The sequence below is a fragment of the Hylobates moloch genome, unplaced genomic scaffold (assembly GCF_009828535.3).
Source record: "Hylobates moloch isolate HMO894 unplaced genomic scaffold, HMol_V3 SCAFFOLD_10, whole genome shotgun sequence".
In the NCBI taxonomy this organism is placed as follows: domain Eukaryota; kingdom Metazoa; phylum Chordata; class Mammalia; order Primates; family Hylobatidae; genus Hylobates; species Hylobates moloch.
In genome coordinates this window covers 22,360,564-22,383,596 of record NW_026652285.1, presented here as the reverse complement: position 1 = coordinate 22,383,596, position 23,033 = coordinate 22,360,564, and the positions used below count along the sequence as shown (strand labels likewise).

Sequence of the window (23,033 nt, the reverse complement as noted above, 5' to 3'; positions counted from 1 at the left end):
GCCTTTGAAGGATTCCCACCCCCCTCCATTATCAGCTCCCTAACATCTTACAAAGTCTTATCAACAGGAATATTAATATTATTTTCAGTATCAGAAAAAAAAAAACAGTTGAGCAGCACAGGCAAAAATATATCTGCACTACGTTTCTGTCGTTGCCAAAAATATACACATCTTCTTTTCTTTATTAAAAAAAAAAAAAAAACGCAACAACAAAAACCCAAACAGAAACACACACAGAAAAATCCACACATGCAAAGAGACTGACAAGGCCGGAACCTGGGGAAGCTGGAAACCCCTACCCTGGGCTCCAACCCCAGTGCAACTGAAACAGGGACACAGGCTTCGCCTTGCCTCTTGCCTCTCTCCTGACTGTCCACTCAGCCTCTGTGCCAAAGGCCTGGGCAGGCGGGGACTCTTTGAAGGTGAGAATTGCCCACTCTACCCTGGGGAAATAGCTGGTGGGTGAGGGGACAGTTGTTAGCTTAGTGGCTCCCCTGGTTGGTGGGGGTGGGGTGCAGGAGGCAAGCTGGCTAATTCTGGGAGGGAGGCTTTTGCTAAAAGCAGTGGCGTTTCCCCCCACCTTACCCCCTCCCCCAAGCCCTGGGGCTCCCCTTGTGCCAGAGAAGGAGGAGGAAGCTATCAGTGGGGTAGGGGGCCCTAAGGGGGCCCTGAGACCATGTGGAGTCAGGGTAGGGAAGGCAGGATATTACCCTGATTCAAAGCCCTGTGCCCCCAGTAACTCTCCAATATTGGAGTACTGCTCTGGTGTTTGTTAACCATTCATGCCCCCAGAGAGGGACCAAAGTTGGTGAGGTGAGGAGGGTACAAATAAGAGCTGGGAGGTCCCCTCTCTGGCGCTGCTTCATCTGACCACTGCGCCTATCCTTGCCCTTGGCTGCCCTGGGTCCAGGGGGAGAGAGACAGGAAGACAGACACATACACACACACCACACACACATGCACGCACACATACACTCACACACTGAGTCGGGCAGCTCCATCTCCCCACCCTCGGCACTCCTAAGTCCAATAGTGCAAACAAAGGGCGGGGCACCAAGGAAAGCCGGAGCCTCCCTGCACCTGCCCTCTCCTCCCCATCACGGGGCCCCAAAAGGTTGAGGAGGCTGGGGCTGAGTGTGATGCTCTCCTGCCCCTTCTCCAGCCCCCGACATCTGTGGGCTTTTACAAGCTCAGCTTGTGCCCCTGCGCTGGGGGGAGGGATGGCGAGAAAAAGTCCAAGGGGTCCCTTCTGCCATCTGCCCGAGCTGGGAAGAAACTGCAGGTAAAGTGGGTCCAGCCCTTCTTCCATAAAAGATTTCCCCGCAGGGACAGGCCCAGGGCCTCTCCCTCCACTTCTCCCCATTCAAGTGCTGATCCATTTCATGTGACAGGTCCAACCAACCCCCTACTTCTGCCATGGCCCACTCTGCTCTCGGGGGGGACCTCCAAAACATTTGCTGGAGGTGGACCTCCTAGGCTGGCTTGCAGACTGTCCTTCCTCTGAGCCTCACAAAGCGGACAGTGCGTAAAGGGAAGGGGGCCAGATGGAGAGGGCTCCCCTCTCAGTCTCAGTCCTCAACACCAGGAGCTCCCCACACCTCCTGGACCTCAGCACAGGCTCTGGGTCAAGGCTCTCCAGGGTCTGGGCGCAGGTGCCTGCTCCAGGCTAGGACCCCTCAGGCCAGGATCTGTTCCCTCCACTTGGGGGGTCAGGAGGGGTGAGGGTGGATTTAGCCTTTTTCCTGGTTGGCTGAGGCTCCTTTGTCAACGGTCTGGAAAGAGAGGGAGGGAGGCCGGGGATGTGGGAAGTGTCAGGTCCTAAACCCCAGATAAGAACAGCTTCCTGGACCAAGAAAGCTGCTGTGGGGTGCTGAAACGGGGCCAATGGAAGCCCCTGGCCTGGGCTCTGAGGGGTGCGCACCAGGGCCGATGCGCAGGGGTGTGAAACCACCCTGCAGAAGAGCACCGGGTTGCGTGGGCATGTGGGAGCTAAGGCTGTGTGCCCTCAGGAGAGGGAGAGAGGGCCTTTCTGACACTGGCCTACCCAGAGGGTCATCTTTTTCTAATTGGTCGGCTCAGAAACAAAATGGCTTTTTCTAATTGGTCCTCCCCGAGGAAGGCTGTTTTCTAATTGGTCCTTTTCCTCTGAGCCCATGCTCAGATCGGATCTTTCTTGGCCCTGCAGGAGGGCACCCATGTGCAAGCAGAGGCCCTGGGGTCTGAGGCAGGGCACTTTACTGACCTAGGGGTTGCTTCCTTCCCCCTGCTGAGGTACCTGATGATAAAGCCTTCTGACAATCCATCTCTACCTATCCCTCAGAGGGGAGGCAGGAAGGCCCCGGGCCCCTTACTCACCCCTCCTTTGGGGCCACCGCCACTGCCGTCTGCTCCCGACAGGCTGAGGAAGGGGTTGGTCTGGGCAGTGAGGACTGGAGGTCCGCCTGCTGCTGCCACTGCTGCAGCTGCAGCTGCTGCGGCCATGAGACTTGTGTTGTTGCCAAGCGAGGGAGCCACTAGGGCTCCGGCGGGCAGCAGGGGTGGAGCAGACGCTGTGGGCAGCAGGCCAGGGGTGCCCGCAGACAGCAGCGGGGTGGAGCTTCCTGCCAGCAGGCTGGCCATGGGCAGCTGGGAGCCCCCAGCCATCTGCAGGCGCTGCAGCTCCCGTTTCTGCTGGATCTGCTGGATCATCTGGTAGACAACAGTCTGGTGTTCCTGCAAGTGGGGCAGACTGCTTGTTGGCCAACAGTCCTGGGGGTCTCTTCCCTGCTGCCTGCCTGCCCTGCCTGGCCAGGCCCCACCCCATCACACTGGAACCAGGAGGCAAGAGGCCTGTGAGACAGTCAAGGTACTGTCTCGAATTTCCCACTTAGCCTCGGTCTCCCCATCTACACAAGAAAATGGTTGCACGCCATTGGTATTTGCCAGCTGCAGCACTGCCGGCCAAAAGCAGGGTATTTACTATCTCTGGCCCTGCCCACAGAATCACCCCTCAGCTCCTAAGACAACCACAGACGCCCCCAAGTTGAAAAACACTAAACTAGGTCAATAGTTTTCTTTTCTTTTCTTTTTTTTTTTTGTGAGACGGAGTCTTGCTCTGTCACCTAGGCTGGAGTACAGTGGTGCGATATTGGCTGACTGCAACCTCCACCTCCTGGGTTCAAGTGATTCTCCTGCCTCAGCCTCCCAGGTAGCTGGATTACAGGGGCCTGCCACAACATCTGGCTAATTTTTGTATTTTTAGTAGAGATGGAGTTAGTTTTCAATTCGCCAGACGTGGTGGCTCACGCCTGTAATCCCAGCACTTTGGGAGGCTGAGGCTGGTGGATCACTTGAGGTCAGGAGTTCGAGACCAGCCTGGCCAACATGGTGAAACCCCATCTCTACTAAAGATACAAAAATTAGCTGGGCATGGTGGCATGTGCCTGTAATCCCAGCTACTTGGGAGGCTGAGGCAAGAGAATCCCTTGAACCCGGGAGGCGGAGGTTGCAGTGAGCTAAGATCATGCCATTGCACTCCAGCCTGGGCAACAAGAATGAAACTCTGTCTCAAAAAAGAAAAAAAAAAGTTTTCAATTCCCTTTCTCTTTTGTTTTGTTTGCTTCTATCATTTAAGAGTCATTTATTTTGCTTTGAATAGGCAAAGCATTCTTAATGTCCCAGAAACCAAAATAATATATCAAAGTTTACCTTAAGAACTGACTCCTCCTGCTCCATCTGGTCCCTACAGGCAGCCAGCTGAATTGGTTTCCTGTCTAATATTTCTTTATATGAAAATGTTTATTTTTCTTATTTTTTCAACTCCCTGTTTTGTTTTTGAGACAGGGTCTCATTCTGTCACCCAGGCTGGAGTGTATTGGCGCCATCTCAGCTCACTGCAGCCTCCACCTCCCGGGTTCAAGAGATTCTCCTCCTCAGCCTCCCGAGTAGCTGGGACTACAGGCGTGCACCACCACGCCCAGCTAATTTTTTGTAGAGACTCGGTTTCGCCAAGTTGCCCAGGCTGATCTCGAACTCCTGAGCTCAAGCGATCTGCCTGCCTCAGTCTCCCGTGCCTGGATTACAGACCTGAGCCACCACGCCCGGCTGCTTCCCTATTTTTAAAAAGTAAAACTCCTTTTCTCCAAAGGTAGTTTCAGCTGACCCGACAGGAGACAGACCCAAAGAAGCTGCTGTGGTTGAGGGTGGTGTCACCTGCTCAGCCGCTTAGACCCTGGAGTTTCCCCTGAATGCCTCTGGGGCTGGGACTGAAATGCTCAATAACTGAGGACTTGCTGCCCTCCAGAGTCTCTCACCAGGATGCGACCTGGGGCTATTACAGCAGCCCTTTCTCAATGCCCAGGGGACCCTGGGCATGATCTTATCCCCCTTACCTCCCATGGATGCTCCACAGGGCCCAGCCCCAGGCCCACAGGCCCAGCCTGGAGCTTCCCCTCCCTCTGTCTGCTCCTGCCCTCTTCTGGCTGGCCCTGATCCTCTGAGATGAGCCCTTCCAGGCAGACCAAGGGGCCCCTGAGGCAGGGAAGGGAGGGGCATTACCGGGGTCAGCTGCGGGGAGGCCAGGAGCTGCTGGAGTTGCTGGAGCTGCTGCTCTTGCTGCTGAAGGAGATGTCTCTGCTGCTCCGTAAGGCTAAGGTGGGGGCGGGGGGGGGTGACAACACACAGACCATGGGGGAGGGCCAGGGAAACACTCCTGCTCCCAATCCCAGACTCCTTCAGACCCAGGGGAAGCAAGGCAGGGATGTGCGATCTTAGAGCACTGTGCTCATAGGGTGCAGCAGGAGTGATACAGGTCTGATTTAGAAGAACTGTCCCAGAAGGAAATCCTAGAGTGTAGGACAGGAAGTCAACAATTCTTTTGTCCCTGGGGAGCTACCGTCCAGAGGACACACATGTCTAACAGTCTGTGGAGTCCCTAGAGGCCAAGAGGTGACTAGGATTATATACCCTGTGAGATCAGAGGCCATTTTTCCTTTTAGGGATTGTGGGTGTTTTGGGGAAAATCCCTCCCTTCCCAGAGCCAGCCCCCCCACCCTGTTCCCCTTCCCAGGGCTGAGCTCTCCCTCACCTGTTGAGACAGCCTGGCAGCTGCAGCGTGGGGGCCCCGCCAGCCTGGCTCAAGCTTGCGGGGTTGGGGGCAGCGGCCCCATTCAACCCCCCAAGGAGCCCATTGAGGGGCAGGCCCCCACTGCCTGCCAGCCCCCCCAACAGCCCCTCAGCCATGGGCATGGCCCCCAGCCCCGCTGCCCCGGGTGCCCGGCCCAACCCGTTCTGCGGCTGGGGCGGGAGTGGGGCAGGGGCCCCAGGCAGGGCCAGAGGCAGAGTGGCAGGGCTCTGCTGGAGCAGGGGCAGCGGTGGGGGCGTGCTGTGGAAGGACAGCGACGAGCTGCTGCGGCTCGGGCAGCCTGAGTGTGGGTCCTGGGGAGGGAGGGGGAAGGGAGGGGTCAGAGGGCCAGCATGACTTTTCTGGCCCCTGGCCCAGCACCCACCAGCATTCTCACAGAGCACAGCAACCCCCACTTCACCCCCAGGCACCCTGGAAGAAGCAAGGTCCAGGGATGAGGGCTAAAAATCCAAATTATCTTCACGAATCATGTTTCCTGACCCCTTCCTGGGAGCCCAGCGCTCCTCGTCATCCTCATTTAATAATGGACAATGATGATGGTGGTGACCATCTGGTGAACCAGATCCTGGGCTGAGGGCTTGACCTGTGCTATCTTGCTATTCTCATTTTATGGGTGAAGCCATTGATTTTTGCATAGGTTAAGTAACTCTGCAGGCAAAAGCACTACAGCTGAAGTGAAAGGCTCAGGTTCAAATCCTAGGTCCACAATCCAATGGCTTGGGTGACCTTGGGTTCAACCTGTCTTAGTTTACTCACTCAGAAGCTGGGGGGTAATAGTAATACCTATTCCATAGGCTTACTTTGAAGACTAAATGAATGCTTTAAAAAATCTTAGCATAGGGCATAACAAAGGGCAAGTGTGCAATTAATGCTGGTTATTATTATGATTATTACTGCCCAAGTCACACAGTTAATAAATGGCAGAGAGAGAACAAGAACCCAGTTTGTTGGATTCCAGTAATAACCACAACACAATAGCAACTGCTATTCCAACCGCCACCAATTACACAGGAATTATTTTGTGTGAGGCGCTATAATAAACCCTTCACAAATACTTCTCAAAGAGGCCTTACCCTAACCACTTTCTATCCACAGAAGCAGCCCTCCCCCGTTCTCTCTCACAGCCCTCAATTTCTCTCCACCCTAACATGTCTCCCAGTTTGTAATGACTCCTTCTTTGCTTGGGGTAGCCTATCTTCAGAAGCAGCGCTGTGCCGGTTTTGCTCACTGATTGCTTAGCCAATGCCTGGCACTAAGTGAGCACCTCATAAATATTACTTGATTAAGGGAGGACTGAATGGATCAATCAATTGCTCAGTCAGTCACTTCACTGCCCAGCCTCCAATAGCTGCGGGGAAGAGATGGGACCAGGAGAGCCTTGAGTCTCCCCCTCCTTCCTGCCCCGCTCCTTGCAGCGCCCACCTCAGAAGAAGTGGACAGCGAGTTGTCCAGGCCGAGGCTGCTCTTTCCCGGAGGGCTCTTGCTGGTGCTCAAGGAGTCGCTGCTGCCGGCTGTGGGAGGGATGTCACAGGCTGCAGTCAGGGCCAGTCCGGACTTCAGGGCAGGGGCCTCTCTCTCGGGCTGGGCGGGATCCCCTCACCTTGGGGAGGCAGGCCATAGGGCCCAGGGACAGGGCCGTTGGCGGCAGGCAGGGCAGCAGGCAGGGCAGGGAAGGGCACAGAGAGCTGCACGTTGAGAATCTGCAGCCGCTCCTTTTTGGCCGTCAGGCTCAGGATCTGCTCTTGCAGCCGCTGGTTCTCCTTCTGCAGCGCGTGCAGCGCCTTCAGCATCTCCACGACTGCGGAGAGAGCGAGGAACCTGAGGGCGGGGCGAAGGGGCGGAGGCGGGGCCAGGGGCCTGGGGGCGGGGCCTGGAGGGGAGCCCGGGCTCAGCCCTTAAAAAGGAGGCGCCATCCTAAGGAGGGACACAGGTGAGCTCTGAGAAGAGAGGCGGGACTTGGGGAGCCACAGGTGTAAAGCCCTGGGGCGGAGCCTGAGGCTGGGGTCGAGGCCACAGGGGTCAGGAGAGAAGGGTGGAAGTTGCGGTTTGGTAAGGTCGGGGCCCGGAGGCCACGAGGGCCAAAGGTGGGGCGCAGAGGGACTAGGGCCGGTAGCGTGGCCCGGCAGGGGTGGGAGGTGAGGCCCGGGGTGGCCGAGAGTCAAGGCTGGGGCGGGGCCTAGGGGCGGAACCTTAAAGAAGCTTGGGGACCTCGGGGAGAAAGGTGATTGTTGGGGCCCTAGGGCAGGCGTCCCGACCGGCGCCACCCCTCCTCACTGTTGACGCCGGCCTCCCCGTCGCCCTGCTTCTCCAGGAGCTGCTCCATGTTAGTCGTCCCTGGGGCCGCCGGGTCTAACTGGCCGCCCCCACAGGGCGCAGAGGCTGTCTGGTCGAAGAGTGCGGGGAGGCTGCTGATAGGGGACCTGCGGCCAGAGGGAACCTGGGTTCAGTCGACCCGACCACTCCAGGCTCCTCTGGCCCTTCCCCCGTATCCCCCAGGGGTTTCAGCCCGGCGCCGGTCTCTCCGTCCCTCCTCCCTCAGGTGTCCCTCCTACCCCCAGCTCCTCCCTCCAAGCTGCCCCTTCCCTCACATGGAAGACAGACTCTCCTGAGGGGAGGTCCCCCGACACCGGAAGCTGCAGTCCTCCAGGTCTGGCTCTTGGAAGAAGGAAAGGCTGGGATCAGCGTGGAGGACTGGTCGCTGCCTCAGGGTCCCCGCCCCCGAGGTGGATATGGGATTGGGACCTCACTGCAGACCCCTTTCCCCAGGAATCCCCAACCCCAGATTGGCAGTTCAAGGCCATCGCTGAGGGCCCTGGCTCGGAAACCCTGCCCGTGGGAGGCAAACCCCGGGCATCTGCTCTCTTCCTCCTCTGGGCTGAAGGCTCCACTGTCTGGCTTCTTTCAGATCCACCACCCAGTTCCTTTCCTGGGATATTCAGAGTTATAGAAATTTGAGGTCAAGACAGACCTGGATTGAACTTAAACCTGACATCAACTTTTGTGACCTTGGGCTCCTAACCAGCCTCTCTGAAGTGACTGTTATTAAGATTAAAAGAAGGTAATAAATGTGAAGTGTTTACCTGAAGGGTTTAGCTGGCATGTAGCAAGCCCTTAATGACTGCAGCTATTATCATAATTAGCTCTGTATGACTTTTTACATTCATCAGATCCCTAATCAGGAGGCAAAACTAAAACTCTTCCTTGGGCCACAGAATCCTGATCTGAGTTTTAACAAATATATCACCCTACTCTGTCGTTCTTAAACGTGGAATCATATTTGTCCCCTTTAAGGCTTACCTGAGTCGTCAGCCTGGCTGTAGGCCCCGCCTCCCAGCCTGACAGGTGGTCTCCCCGCACCAATCAGCTTTCTGGGGCTGGGCTGACTCTCCAGGGAGAGGGCGGGGAGCTTGTGACCCGCCCCCTTAACTCGTAAATACCCGGAGAGGTTGGGATCTCCGTAAGCGCTGATCCCAAGGACACACTACGAAGCCAAGGGGGAGCACGCTACACCGGTGAAAACACTGGGCTTGGAGTCAGGAGAACAGAATCTGAGCTTTGGGTCTGCCATTTCCTGCCTTGAGCAAGTCTTCCATCTCTGCCTTTTTCTTCTGTGAGACGGAGCAGTAACTGCCCTGCCCTGCCTTCCCGCTGGGTTCTAACGTGAAAGTGTACCCTGGTTTGCTGTGTGTGGATTTTTTTTTTTTTTTTAAGAGACAGGTTCTCCCTACGTTGCCCAGGCTAGTCTCCTGAGTAGCTGGGATTACAGGCGGGAGCTACCGCGCTGGGATTTTGTTTGTTTTGAGGCGGAGTTTTGCTCTTATCGCCCAGGCTGGAGTGCAATGGAGCGATCTCGGCTCGCTGCATCCTCCGCCTCCCAGGTTCAAGCAATTCTCCTGCCTCGGCAGGAGTAGCTGGGATTACAGGCGCCCACCACCACGTCCAGCTAATTTTTGTATTTTTAGTAGAGACGGTGTTTCACCATGTTGGCCAGGCTGGTCTCGAACTCCTGATCTCAGGTGATCCATCCGCCTCGGCCTCCCAAAGTGCTGGGATTACAGGCGTGAGCCACCACACCCGGCCTGTTTGTTTTTGCAGGGAGGGCAATGGCCAGAGGGAGGGGGCAGCCAGAAAGCTCTCCCATTCTTTCTGGGGTCACATGCAGGTGATGGGTATCAGACCTTTGGGAAGAAAGGGGAGAGGGGGTCAGATATTCACATACCTGTGTGGCTGCTCTCAGCTTGGGCGAGGAGGGGGTTAACGGCACCCATGGGGGTTCCAAAGATGTGGGTAGAAGGGAGGCTAAAGGTAGAGCCAGCCAGAGAAAACACCTAAGGGAGGGAGGTAGAATCCCCTGGCGGTTATTCCTGGATCTAGGGCACAACTGTGTGTACCGGGGTGCAGGGTGCTGGGTGTACTGGGGAGCAGAGGGGACCAGAGCCCGGAGGGAGGTCTGATGGCAACTCAGCACAGTTGCTCCAATTCCCATGGAAGGCTGGGGTCCTCTGTCAGTCTGTCCCCAACCTGCCCAGGGAAGGAGGAGCCCAGGAGTCAGGTCTCACCTGAGTGGTGGAGATAGAAGCAGAGGAGGAGGGGAGGGTGCTGGTGAATGGGGAGCGGCTGAGGCGGGGCAGGGCCGAGGTCCCTGGGGGCCCCAGGAGGCTGGAGGAGAGAGGGGTGCTGCAGACAGCCCGCAGCATCCCGCCACTGTGGGAGATGGGGTCCTTATTACTGGTGTAGATGCCTGCAGGCACAAGGACAGAGGGAAGCACGCGGTTACCCTCCATCCCAGACTCCTGCTCAGCCAGGTGGCTGTCACAGCCCCTCCCCAGCTCGAGTGCTCCCCGGGATCTGGCTACATGCCCCAGTCTAACCCTCTTTTTGCAAAGATGTCACTTCCTGCCTGGGTGACATCTGCTTGCTGCGCCTGCTTGTTAAACTGCCCTGCCGAGGGCTAGGGATTTCCTAGCTTTTCTAATCTCCCTCCCAAAACTTGGTAAAACCTTCTGACAATCTGCCCCCAATCCTTTCCACTCCAGGCATGCAGAGGGGGATGTCCTGCAGGTAACCGTCTCCTCTGTGCTCTATCTTTTGGAGCGGTATCCATCCCATTTCCTTCTAAGTGCGTGTGTAAGCTCTGTTCCTCACTAGACTGTCTGGGCCCTGAAATGCCCTCTGTCCCCAGGGGTCACTAACCTGCCCCTAGTAAGGGGGACTCCAGGCTCAGGCTGGGCAAGCTCCCAGAAGGCCCAAAGTTTCGGGAGGCCAGACCTCCCAGGCCGGAGCTGACCAGGGAACCTCCAGAGAAGGGTGAGGCAGCAGTGGCGGTAAAGCCAGCCAGCTGGGCACTGGGCAAAGATGGGGCAGCTGGGCCCCCAGTGCCCTCCTTGTTCCGGCTGCCCTTGGGACGGCCTGGCCCGTGGCGGCTCCTCTTGCTGGCTTTGTGCTTCTTCTCCTTCAGGCCTGTCTCAGGGGTCTCATCAGCAGGCACAGGGGTGGCACTCAGTGCGGGCATCCGTTTGTGGGTGCCTGCCGAGGCCCCAGACCCCGTGACGTGGGGAGACTTATAGTCCCCAGGGGAGGGCGCCCGGGCCCGGCCTGAACTGGAGGTGGTGGTGGAGAAGCGCATGATGGGCCCAAAGCCAGAGAAGACCACCTTCTGCTCAAAAAGGTCAGCTTTGGGGGGCTCGGGGGCTGAGGGAGAAGGAGGGGCTGAAGGGGCAGGGGCTGTGGGCTTGGAGTACTTGTCCTCCTCTGGCTGCTCCAGCTTGGGGAATGCAGAGAAGTCAGGGGAGCTCTGCAGGGACGAGACTGTGCACAAAGGGAAAACGGTTACAGCTGGACCCCAGATCCCCGCACTCCCTCCCACTCCCGCGTGTACTGGCGGGAGAGAGCTCTCGTCCACGAATGGGGATGCCTGATTTCCTGTCTCAGCTCTGCCACAGTCTGTGTCCTGGGATGAGTACCCCCGACCCCTCCAGCTTTCCCACTTGTAATAAAATGGGGGAGAGTAACTCGCACCCTACTGGCCTCAACAGATGACTGCAGCGATTATAGGAGATAATGTTAACAGCGGTGCTTGAAAAATTGTACCTTGCAGCACAAATGTAGGGGATAAGGAATACTGTTATGAGGTTGGTGCGGTGGCCCCTGAAGGGGAGAGGAGGAGAGTTCTGGTTCAAGAAGGAAAGGTTTAGGGGCAGGTTTGGAGAGGAGGGGATTCCCCATCTTTATCCTGAACCAATGTAGAAGTAAATGAGATGCAAAACCAATATGCAAAGTCCCTTGCCAGAAAAGCTCAGGACAAAAGGCTGTCCCTGCTCCCAGCTTCCTCCCGGATGCCCACACTCACCTGCAGGCTGGAAGGGCCCCCCAGAGGAGGAGGAAGAGGAGGAGGAAGAGGAGGAAGCGGAGGTAAAACTGCTCACACCTTTCCCACTGCTCAGTTTCTTCCCTTTATGACTCAGGCTATGGCTGGAAGACTTTTTCCCCTTTGAGTCCCTGCTGCTCTCAGAGGTCTCCTGCGTGCTGGCCTCGTGGTGGGAGGAAGAGGAAGCCGAGGAGGAGACCTGAAGGAGAGGAGAGAGGAAGGTTCAACACCAGCTGCCTGGGCCTGTGCTGATCCTGATGTGGGAGTGAAGCAAGAGGGCACAGGACCTCGCTCAACTGGGAGAGCCCACAGCTAGTTTCGTGAAGGACTTCCGGGAAGCGAGTGGCCGGGAACTCCTAGACCACGGATATGGGGAGGCAGCTGTGGCACTCCTGGGTGTAAGGCAGAGAGGGGAATTCACTGAACACAAGGTGTCTGTCTTTCACCTTAGGCAGGGAAGATGGAAGCCAAGAGGGAGATGAAAACAGTCCGAGTCTGAAGAGATTTACTCATTGGTCCATTCATTCATTGAATACTTAAGGTGCCTAAGAAGGCTGGACCTATGCTGGAAGTGGCGAGGCAGAGAAGAGGACCCACAGGAGAATGGGCTTCTCTGGTGCCATCCTGGAGCCCTCCAGCTACTACTCCAAACTTCAGCCCCCTGGCTTTCCACCCATTCTCTGACCACCGCATGCTCTTCCTAGACAACCTGAGATTGCACACACTAAGCGTTGGCCAGGAGAGCCTATCCTTACTCTTCCTGGGAAATTTCTCATCCTTTAAAATCCAGCTTAGAAGTCCCTCTTCCCTGAAGCCTCCCTAAATACCTCAGGTGGAACAAGACATTCTGTCCCCTTATTTCCAGAGAACTGTGCACACATGACCACATGTCAACAGCTGCCACTCTGCACTGAAATGTTCTGTCCCGTCTGAGGCACCAGAAACCAGAGAGCGGCAGGGTGGTGGCTGAAGGAGTGTGGGCTCTAAGTCCGGCAGAGCAAGGTATGAGCCTGGTGGACTCTATCCTTCGCCGCCATGTTTTTTTTCTTAATTTATTTTTGGACAGAGTTTCACTCTTGTTGCACAGACTGGAGTGCAATGGTGCAATCTTGGCTTGCTGCAACCTTCAACCTTCAATCACCTCCCGGGTTAAAGTGATTCTCCTGCCTCAGCCTCCCAAGTAGCTGGGATTACAGGCACCAGCCACCACACCCGGCTAATTTTGTGTATTTTCAGTAGAGGCAGGGTTTCACCATGTTGGTCAGGCTGATCTCGAACTCCTGACCTCAGGTGATCCACCTGCCTCGGACTCCCAAAGTGCTGGGACTACAGGCATGAGCCACCATGCCTGGCCTCACCGCCATGTTATACTGTGCAAAGTCTCAACCTCGATGACTGTCAGTGTCTTTACGGGGAGCACTATGCATATGTGGTGAGTTGGATGCAGCATGATGCCAGATACATGGTATAGGGTCAATAAATGATGAGACGTCCGATGGCAGCAGCTGCAGAGACAGTGCTGTGGGCAGGTGAAGAGCACAAGCCTTCAAGCCAGACTGCATTGGAATCTCAGCTCTACCACTTTACTAGCTGTGTGCTTTTAGGCAAATTACTTAACCTCCCTGTGCCCCATCATCTTCATATATTAAATGGGGTTCGTAAATTTCCAACCTAATTGGATTATTTTGAGTATTAAATGAACTAATCTCCATATGCCTTCCATCTCCTGGTTCTAGAACACAGCCTGGCATGCCGTGAGTTCGTTCGTGCTTCAGGCTGCTGCCAGGGAAGGCCCTTTTCCTCCTAGTAGCGACCAGGTATGCAGTTAATCGTGCTGAACAGATAAATGCTGAATGGAGACTGGACCGGAAACGAGAGCCACCCTGCACTGCCCCTCCCGGGCGGAGTCCTGGTCTCTGTCTTCCTCTTTGTTCTTTTCAACAGCTGGAGTTCTGAAGGGAGCCAGATGTGGTTCTGAGAGTAAGGGAAGAGGCAGGCTGGGGGGAAGGGTAGCCGAAGTGCTGGGGCGAGTGGAGGGGGATGGGCAGAGTTCTCTGGCATGTCCAAGGGGCATCCAGTTACTGGAAAAACTCCCAGATCCCTGGCCATTTCTTGCCACCTGCCCGCAGGCCCCTGGAAAGGTCAGAGGGCATGAATGACAAGCTCTCCAGGTGAGCCCTGGGAAGCAGGGGAGAGGTTTACTGGGGCAGCTGCCACAGCAACATCACCCTGGAAACCTGATACCTGAGCCTCCTGCTAAGGTGCCCAGAGCTCTGCCAACTGTCTGAGGTGGGGTGGAGGTGAATGGGCAATAATGGTGACAGGAGGGAGCAGTTTCTCTATCTCCCCCCACCCTCCCAGGTTCTCCTTCCATGGGGAGGGCAGGTTGTAGGGAGCAGGGAGGGCTGTTCCAGCTTGGATTAGTAATTCCCTGGCCTAGGGTAGGGCCTGCCTATGGCTCATCCAGATGTTGCCCATTTCTGGAGACAGGCCTGACATACCATGCCCTGATGGGAACGGTGGGATGAGTGGGAGTTTCGGGATACTGTCCAGGGGACTGCCCCTCATGCCACCTTGGTCAGAACTTTCAGCCCCTCCAACCTGCACGGAGTGGGATTTGGGTTGGGTGACAAGCTTTGGGTGTCCTCCTGATGGGGCGGAGGGGATGTCCTCTACTGATCTCTGGGGACACAGGCCCTAGAACTTGGAGAGCAGGCCTGAGTGCCATCCCCCACTCTCTGCAGACAAGAGCCCAGGGCTGAGGCCCTCTGGACAGAGGCAGATGGGAGTATCTGGCAGTCAGCACCCCAAACCTCTAATCCCATGGTTGGTCAGTGATTGGTGGCCCCTTCTAGGCTGGAAGAGGGAGTAGAGGGTATGGGGTGGGAGGGGAGTGGCATTACCTTGAAGCTGTGGGGAGGGTGCCCAGGTCCCTGGCTCACCAACCTCTCGCCCCCACCTCCCTCTGCCACCCCAGACCCACGCACCATCCCTCCTGAAGGTAGGCAGCAGTACCTTGTCAGCAGTGGGGACCACGGGCGGGGTGAGGATGCTGGGGGGCGACTCAGGCCGCTTCTTGTGCTTCTGCTTAAGGCGTTCTTTGTCCTTTCGACTCTGGAGAGGGAGAGGTGACTAGATATTGTGCTGGGGGGCTGTCTGGGCAAGGATAAACATGACATGTGGGTATGGGGAGCTGACACCCTCTCAGGGATGGGGTTTTGTGGGCACCATCTCTCCCTGAGGAGGGCTGGATAATGGGCTGGGCAGGAGCGATTCAGGCAAGTTCCTGAGAGCCAACAGCCCTTCCCCCGGCCCCGCCTGCTAAAAATAGCCTGTCCCATTATCACACCAGTGCTACAGAGCACCACGCGCGTGAACACACACACCTGCAAGCGTGTCCACCTGGGACACAGCTGCACAGGGGGACAGGAGCAGGGCACGCTGTGCTATGTGGCGCGAGGGAACGCAGGCATGAGCACTTACAAACTAGGTGGCACATGGCTGGACTGCGGAGACGTGTGCAACGTGCAGAGCCATGTGTCTAGGGCTTAGGGGACACTGATGTCATGGGGAGGACCCAGAGGAACCACTAACACAGCCACAGGGAAGCCAAGCTCCCACCTCACCCACCCGGTTTCACTTCAGCCCCCTCCTGCCCTCAGTGGCCTCAGAGGAAGGAAGAAGGCAGGGCCAAGACCTTAAGGGCACCTCACGATGGCTTCTTGAGCCATGTTTGTGAATCTCCGAGTCCCCGTGTGGGAGTGATGGCAGGTGGGAGAGCGCTTCTACCTTCTTCTGGCCCCTCTCGTGGTGGGTGGGGTGCTTCTCCTGCTGCGTAGATGGTGACGCTGACCGGCTTCTCCTCCCAGAGATGAAACCACTGCCACCTCCCCCCATGCTGCCGCCTCCTCCTCCAGCGCCTCCTCCGCCTCCCCCGCTGCTGTGCCGGGATGTCTTCTGGGGGAGAGATTTGAGAGAAATCGCAAACCCTCCTCTCACGGGCTCAGGGAACGCTTCCAGAAGGTTAGAGGATCCTGATCCTGGGGGTCAGCCCCATGTGCCCCATCTGTCACTAAGAGGACCTCATGTCCTCTATGATGCTCTGCTCAGCAGAAGGGCGTTCCCCAGCCTGAAAATCCTAGAGGGTTCCAGCTGGCTCGCCCAATGTGCAGAGTCAACCGCTGAGGCCCAGAAGAGGCAAGGATTCGACTGGGCCCCAGCAAGGCCCACTTGGAGGTGAGACTGGGGCCCGGGTCTTTCATTCTCTCCATGGTGCCCTCTTGGCTGACTGAGCCACGGCCCGTTTCTACCTCCTTCCCTGGAGCAGAGGGCATGCAGGGGACCCTCATGGGGAGCGCGTGCTCCCCTGCACTCCATATCCAATCCTCCCTCCAGACACTTGGCTCAGCTATCACCCCCTTCTCCTTTTTCCTGGCCCCTCCCCTCCACCAAACACAGTGGTTGCTCCTGTCCCAAAGGATATGCTGCCCTTAACTTGAAGAAAGGGGGGAAGTTAAACATCAACACAACCCAAACAACCCACATGCTGTGTCTCCTCCCAGCCAGGGCCTGCCTCCCCCATCCCCTTCACTACAGACCCAGCCTGATGGCTCCACCCTCCCCGGGGTTATAGCTGCTCCCTCTAAGGTCACCAGCTACCTCCCAACTGCCAAACCCAAGGGCTAATTTCAGGCCTTATCTGACCAGTGGGCAGCTCCCCAGTGTTGGACACAGCTCCTACCTGCAGAGCCCCACACCCTGCAAGGCCCCCTCTTTCGTGGCCCACCTGATCTCTCCTTGTGGACAACCTGGGATTACAGCCCCAGCCTTATAAGCCTGGAGCTGCCACTACACCCTGCCCAGGAGTCTGACATCCACCAAATCTAAATGTCTCCACATGGCGCCTCCTGCAAACCAAACCAAGCTCACTACCTTGTCCTAAGTTATCATCAAACCCTGAAACCAAGGTGACCATGTAACTTGTGATCCAAACCTGGACACTTTCAAAAATGAAACAGGGGAACTATTAATAATTACACCGGGCAACAGGTATAAACTGGGACTGTCTGGGGCAAATCAGGACATGTGTTCCCCCTACAGAAGCCAGCTGTACCCCTTGTTCATGGCACCCCCAGGTATTCAAGCTCCATTTACCCAGTGTCTAGAGCCTAGATCCTAAATGTCACCCCCAACTCCTACTTCTCAGCCACTCCCACGATTAGGCAAGTCTCCCTAGAAATGGTTTTAGCATCCAGCCTCACCCCTCCATCCCCCTTCTCGCAGCTGTCTCCCGGCCACCAGCCTCAGCCCTTCTGATCTAGCCTCACAGCGGCTGCCAGGGTAATCTTCCTAAAAAACAAATCTGATCATGTTACTCTCCCGCTTACAGGCCTGACAAGCCTGTGGCTCGGGGGTAGATCCAAGCTGCAGCCAACTGCTCCAAAATACCTCACAGCTTCTGGGACACACAAGTCTCTCCACAAACACAGACACAGAGTAGCACCCTTTCCAGCCTCCCCCTGGACCCCTGAAGCCTGGGGCAGAAGCAATCCCAGCTCGGGCCCTGTTTTCTCACTTCATCTCCTGTCTCTTCCCCACCAAACACCCCATTCTCCCGCCGCTCACCCATGCCCTTCCTCCTCTCAGGACTTTGTCCATGCTAGTCCCTCTGCCTGGGACTCGTTTCTCTGTTTGGCAGGCTCCTGAGGAGTTTTCAAATTAGGCTGCCCGTTCTAAATCCCATCTACCAGCTGCAAGGTAAGTTATATGACCTCAGTGAGCCTTGGTTTACTCATCTGTAAAATGCGGAAAATATAGCACACCTAGTTCTTAGGGTTGGTGGGGGAACCACACAAAGTAACACATGGCAGGAACTTTGTCCTAAGGCAGAGGCATAGTAAATGCTGCCTCCCACACAAATGTTGGCTCTTATTTTGATTTCCACCTCCACTCAGCTTAAATGCTACCTCTTCCTTGAAGCCTCCTAGACTCTGACAGGCAGGGTCTGAGCTTTGTCTTTTGGGACAGACTGCTTGGTCCAGCTCTGATCCACACACCTGAAGCTGTACTTTATTCCTCATCGAATGAAGAGCTCCTCTTGGGCAGGGACTGGGTTCTTTCCCTCTCTGTCCTCCTAGCACCAGGCACTGGCCTGGCCCAGAGCCCATGCCCTCTAACCATCTCACCACAGCTGACTGACCCACTCATGTGCTGGCCGCCGGGACTCACCATCTTGCTGAAGTGGTATTTGCAGTAGCCGCAGTACTTGACATTGTCCACCTCCAGCACTTCTTCCTCACACAGCAAGCCTGCCATTTGGGCACTAACCAGAGAGGGCAGCCTGAGACAGCTGAGGCCACAGATCAGATGAGCCACCTTCCTCCCACCCTCCTGGCCCTCTGCTGAGGCGAAGCCAAGACCATCCAAAGAAAGCATTGCCACCACCATCAAAGGGACAGCAGCTAGGATGAGCCTGATCAGTGGCCATCCAGGACAAACCTGGGGGGTGGGGGGTGGGACAGGGGTCTCACCAGGTGACATGGAAAGCTTGTCGACATCCATGGCGGTTACAGGTCATGCAGGCTCCCGAGGCCGCCTTGCTCTCCCGGCCCTGCTCCTCGCAGATGTAACAGGTCTGCAGGACACAGCGCAATCGTCCCGTCCTCCAGGGAGCCCCTGTCCTACTGATGGTCCTTAGGCCATCCCCTCCATTCCATTTGCTCTCTACAGTCTTAGATCAGTGCTATCCCACACAACTGTCTGCAGTGATGAAAACGCTCTATGGTCTGCGCTGTCCAAGACAAATGCCACCAGTCACATGGGCTATAGCATTTGAACTACGGCTAGTGTGACTGAGGAACTAGATTCTAAATTGTATTTAATTTTTGTTTATTTATTATTTGAGACGGAGTCTCCCTCTGTCGCCTAGGCTGGAGTGCAGTGGCACGATCTTGGCTCACTGCAACCTCCTCTGCCTCCTGGGTTCAAGGGATTCTCCTGCCTCAACCTCCGGAGTAGCTGGGACTGTAGGTGCCCACCACCATGCCCAGCTAATTTTTGTATTTTTCTAGAGATGGGGTCTCATCATGTTGGCCAGGCTGGTCTCAAACTCCTGACCTCAGGTGATCCACCCCCCTCAGCCTCCCAAAGTGCTGGGATTATAGGTGTGAGCCACCACACCCGGCCTGCTTTTAATTTTGATTAATTTATGTAGCCACGTGTGGCCGACGGCTACCATGCTGGGTAGCACAGTCCTTGGATGGTGAGCTCTCAAAGGCCAAGGCCTTTGTCTGTCTTGCTCACTAGGGAGCTTATACCCACCTCTGCACCTCTGCCCAGGCTTTCTTCTGCCTGGAACCTGGGGGCCCTCACCCTCCGGGAAGCTGGCTCCTTCTCATGCCCCAAGTCTCAGCCTAAACATCTCCTTCCTTTACCATCTTGTCTAAAGTAAGCCCCCACCAGGTCTTTATTTTAGTGTCTTATTTTCTTCACAGCATTTATCACAAATTGCATTTACTTTGCCTTTTTACTGATATTTATAGTCTTCGCATGCAAGAACTTGCGTTCCATTGAGCGGGCAGCACACCTGTCTTGATCAGCACAGAACAGCGTGTGCCAGCTACCTTGCACCAGGTCTGGCACATAGTAGGCACTTAATAAAATGTGTCCAGCGAATGAATGAATGAAATACCTGCGAAGGTCTACCCTCTGGCAGAACTACTGCAGGGGAGCCTACTACTTCACCTGAGTGCCAGAGCATGAGTGCGTCTGTCAATAGAAGGGTGGTTCACTGGTAGCTACCTACCCACCTCCCAAGTTCCCTTTCAGTGCTGGTTGGACAGAATCAAATTACACTGGATGAAGTGAGCGTTGGAGGAACCCATGGATGGGAGGGAACTGGTAGGGGACACGGTGGGGGGCCGCTGACCTTGTTGAAGCGATCATGAGGCACGTACTGCAGCACGATGGGCTCCATGGTGAGCACGTTGGCAAATTGCACCTCGGGGATGTAGAGGGCACACACCACGTGTGCCCAGCCTGGGGCAGTGTGGGGGTGGCCTCAGCTGCAGATGCCAAGCCGGAGACTCCACCCCTCATGACCCCACGCTGCAGACTGTTCCCTCCTCCACAGCCTTCCCATCAGATTCCAGCGCCAGCCAGGGAAAGGAAACCCGGCCTCCACCCCAACCCAGTTCATTCCTGCCTTCCCAGACCATGCTCAGAGGGCCTTGCTGACCTCAGCAGATGAGCCCGCCTCACCTCCATTATCAGTCCTCTTCAATGCCCCGTCTTTGTGTGGGCACAGCTCACACCTCTGCCAATGCAAGAGTGCACAGGGGTTGGGGGATCTGCTGAGCTGGGCCCTCCCTGAACACATTCAAGGGGTCCCAGGCTGAAATGCTAAGCTCTAGGGTGGATGGATGGGGCTACAGTGGAAACAGGATTGGCCGTGAGTTGGTAACTTGAAAATGAGGAAGAGGACATGAGATTCATTATAGTTTTCCCTCTACTTTCATATGAGTAGGAAACTTCCCATAATACAAAAGTTCAAACAGACAAAAACCAAAGCCCCATGCCTGAGATGGGGCAGAGGGAGGGATGAGTGTGAGGCAGAGATGGGGTTGGAGGTAGGTGTGCAGGAAACAGGAAGTCTGTGTGACAGAGCTAAATCTCACCCTAGCCTCGGCCTCGGCCTCAGAGTACCCTAGCTCAACCGGAGACGCTCAGGTGTGTGGGAGGGGCCGGGGAGTGGAGAGGGGCAGTCTGGAACTCACCACCCTGGCTGCTCGCTCCTGAGATTCACATTTCCGGCAGAACCAGGGTCCCGTTGGCACCTGAACGATGCCATAGCAAGCTGAGGGTGGGGAGGACAGTCGCTGAGCAAAGCTGTCAGCCAGTGGCTTTTTCCCAGGGTAACTGGGGGAAGGCGGTGACTCCAAAGAACTAGAGCCAGTTCCAGCAGTGGGGACGGCTCCCCAGTCTAGGGGTGGGTTACTCAACAGCAGGACTGCCCAACCGCACAACACCAGCCTTCAACCACACAATTAAGCACTTCAAACAGGGCGGGAAGTCTGAGTCTTTGACCTTAAACTTCTAGAAGAACCTCCCCCCACGCCCTTTCTGGACTTGTTTCCCAGCTGCTTCCCCGAACCAGCCATCAGCATCAGGAATAGAGAAAACCAGAGGGGACAACAGTCACGACCGTCAAACACGTTTTGTTGCTGTGGGCGGGGGGATTTCTTAAAGGGCCAGTGAGGGACGAGGCGGAGAAGTAGGGGGTCTAGGGACTTCATCTTCTACCTCTAAGTATCACAGAGTCAGGTTAAAAGTCAAGGCTGAGGGCAGGTGCGGTGCTGGGAACCGAGAGGAGCGTGGCGGGAAGAGCCCCGGGCCACAGCATTCAGGGATGTCCCAGGAAGGGGGGGCCCGGCTGCCTGTGCCAGGCAGGCGGGAGATGCCAGCCTGCGCCCTCGGCAAGATTCCTCAAGGAGTTAACTCCCGAACCATGTGCTGCTGGGGGAAACTCCAAGCCTCCCTCTTCTCGATTCCGGCCCCCTGCACAACCTCTCTCCTATCCTTAGCTCTTCCCTGGCGGATTTTAAGAGTCCCTTCTCCCCTGGGACCCTTCTCTTCCCTTTCCAAGTCCGCTCCTCCCATTATCCGGAAGCGAGGGGGGATGACGCCCCCCCTTGACCTCTTCCTCCCGGAGCCGGGACCAAAATAACCGGGCGGGAGGGGACACCTCGCAGGTAAACATTCCCCGGGCAGCCCCGACACCCGCGGTGTGGGGCGCGGGGAGTTCACTCATTGCTCCCTAGACTCTCCCCAAACTCCCTCAACTTAGGGTGGGGGGCGCGGAACTGGAACAATAGGCAAGAAAACAATGCCTGACCCGGTCTTCCAGGACCGGGCGGGGGGAGCTCCCCCTACGCCTCCCTTCCCTTCAGGTGGGGTGGGGGAGGGGCGCGCGAGCCCCAGGAGGTCTCCGGAGGGCGCGGCCGGGGGCGCCCCGCGCACGCCGCCCCCGGGGTCCCGCCGCCCCACGCGGGCCACCCCCGTACCTTGGTGGACGGCCACGCTGCACGCGTGCCCATCGCAGTAGACCAGCGGGTTCTCGGCCCAGCCCCTCTCGTCCGAACATACGCAGCAGCCTCCTACCATCTCCTTCATACTCCCATGAGCTCCCTCCGGGGCTGGGGCGGGGGGCCGGCCGGCGGGGGTCGGGGGTCAGGGGGGAGGGAGGGAGCGGGGGGCCGCGCGCCTCCTCGCCCCCTCCTCCTCTTCCTCCGCCGCCGCCGCTTCTTTTCTTTGCCTCCTCCTTCCTCCTCCTCCGCGTCCTCCTCCTCCTCCTCCTCGCTCGCTCTGTCTGGCCGCCCCCCCCGCCGTGCTCTCGCCCTCATGCCCCGACGGGCCCCCCCCACAACAATGAGACTCGCACGCCGGGCTCGCCCCCTCCGCGCCGCTCGCCCGGCTCCTAGGGCCGCCCCGCCGCCGCGTAGCCCGGGCCCGGCGGGGGAGGCGCCGAGTGGCACATCGCGGGCGCCCGCCCGCCCCGCGCCGCCCCGCGCCACCCGCTCACGCGCCGCCCCCCCGGCCCCCCTGCCCGGCCGCGGCAGCCATGGCCGCGCGCCTCCGCTAGCTCGCTCGCTCCCGGCCCGCCCGCCGCCAGCCGCCGGGTAAAGTCTTAGGTTCAGGGAACAAAGCCTGGCTTGGTAGGGAGCTTTTCGCTCTTTCGCTCCGTGCTGCTTTGCCTGCTTTCTTTTTCGTTTTACGGCTCTGGGTCGTCGCTCACGAGCCCTCCCTCTGCCCGCCCTCCCGTCTCGGGCCCCGGGTCCCCGAGCCTCCAGCCCCCTCCGCCAAGTCTTCGTCTCTGGGTGGATTCTTCAGCCCCAGGGAAACTTGGGAGTGGATACCGGGGAAAGGGGTGCTAGGAGGAATGGGAGCGACGCGGGTCGTTCGCCCCCGCCCCACCCCGTGTCTGGGGGTCTTTTTGGATGGCCGCCCTCGGGCCGTTTCCTCAGAGGCCACTCTGGAGGGTAGACGCTCTCACACGCAGACATTTGTTCATTCAACAGATATTTATTAAACGCCCGTTGCCAGTCGCTGGGATCGAGTAGAGAGCAAAACATATTCCTGCCCTCGGGGAGCTTCCTGTCGGGTTCACAGACACACACGCACGCACAGGGACTCAGAGCCCCAGAGACACACACAGAGGCACCCACAGACACGAGCTATCTCCCAGCTTCAGTCACACCACTGACCCTCCCAGAGACACGAACCTCCGCTCCAGCCCCGCGGGTGCGCTTAGAGACCCACGAGAGTTAGAGACCCGCAACCACGAGGTGCTCACGAACACCAGTTACACTTGACCTCTAGGCACGCACACAGACACACAAGGTAACTCACACGCAGCACTCCAGAGAACTAAAGTCCCTGCAGTTGGGTCTGGGGGAGAAGTGAGGGGCGTCGGCCCAAAGTCTTCTTCCCAAGACCTGTGTGGGCAAGCGGGGAGGTGAGATCTGACCCCCAAAAACTTCCTAAAGG

The 23,033-nt window shown here is 57.1% G+C and overlaps 1 protein-coding gene across 4 annotated transcripts; it reads right to left on the bottom strand.

Moving 5' to 3' along the window:
• Nucleotides 1-94: 94 nt before the first annotated feature.
• MLLT6 (MLLT6, PHD finger containing) lies at nt 95-22,059 on the bottom strand. Of its 4 annotated transcripts, none has more exons than XM_032163419.2 (20): nt 21,551-22,059; nt 20,264-20,343; nt 19,749-19,803; nt 19,417-19,526; nt 18,020-18,123; nt 17,718-17,811; nt 15,279-15,446; nt 14,505-14,603; nt 11,550-11,688; nt 10,316-10,930; nt 9,682-9,863; nt 9,342-9,450; nt 7,711-7,777; nt 7,397-7,542; nt 6,723-6,920; nt 6,545-6,633; nt 5,066-5,415; nt 4,537-4,627; nt 2,356-2,712; nt 95-1,772 (listed from the first exon to the last, which is right to left on the bottom strand). In XM_032163419.2, exons 1-20 carry the CDS (start codon nt 21,657-21,659, stop codon nt 1,731-1,733), a joined length of 3,204 nt encoding a protein of 1,067 aa, XP_032019310.1. In that variant the 5' UTR covers nt 21,660-22,059; the 3' UTR covers nt 95-1,730. The 4 variants fall into 4 exon arrangements, with proteins under 4 accessions (XP_032019310.1, XP_032019309.1, XP_032019308.1 ...); XM_032163418.2 differs by having other exon boundaries at nt 11,472-11,688; nt 15,279-15,443; XM_032163417.2 differs by having other exon boundaries at nt 11,472-11,688; nt 21,551-22,058.
• Between the last annotated feature and the right edge of the window lie 974 nt (nt 22,060-23,033).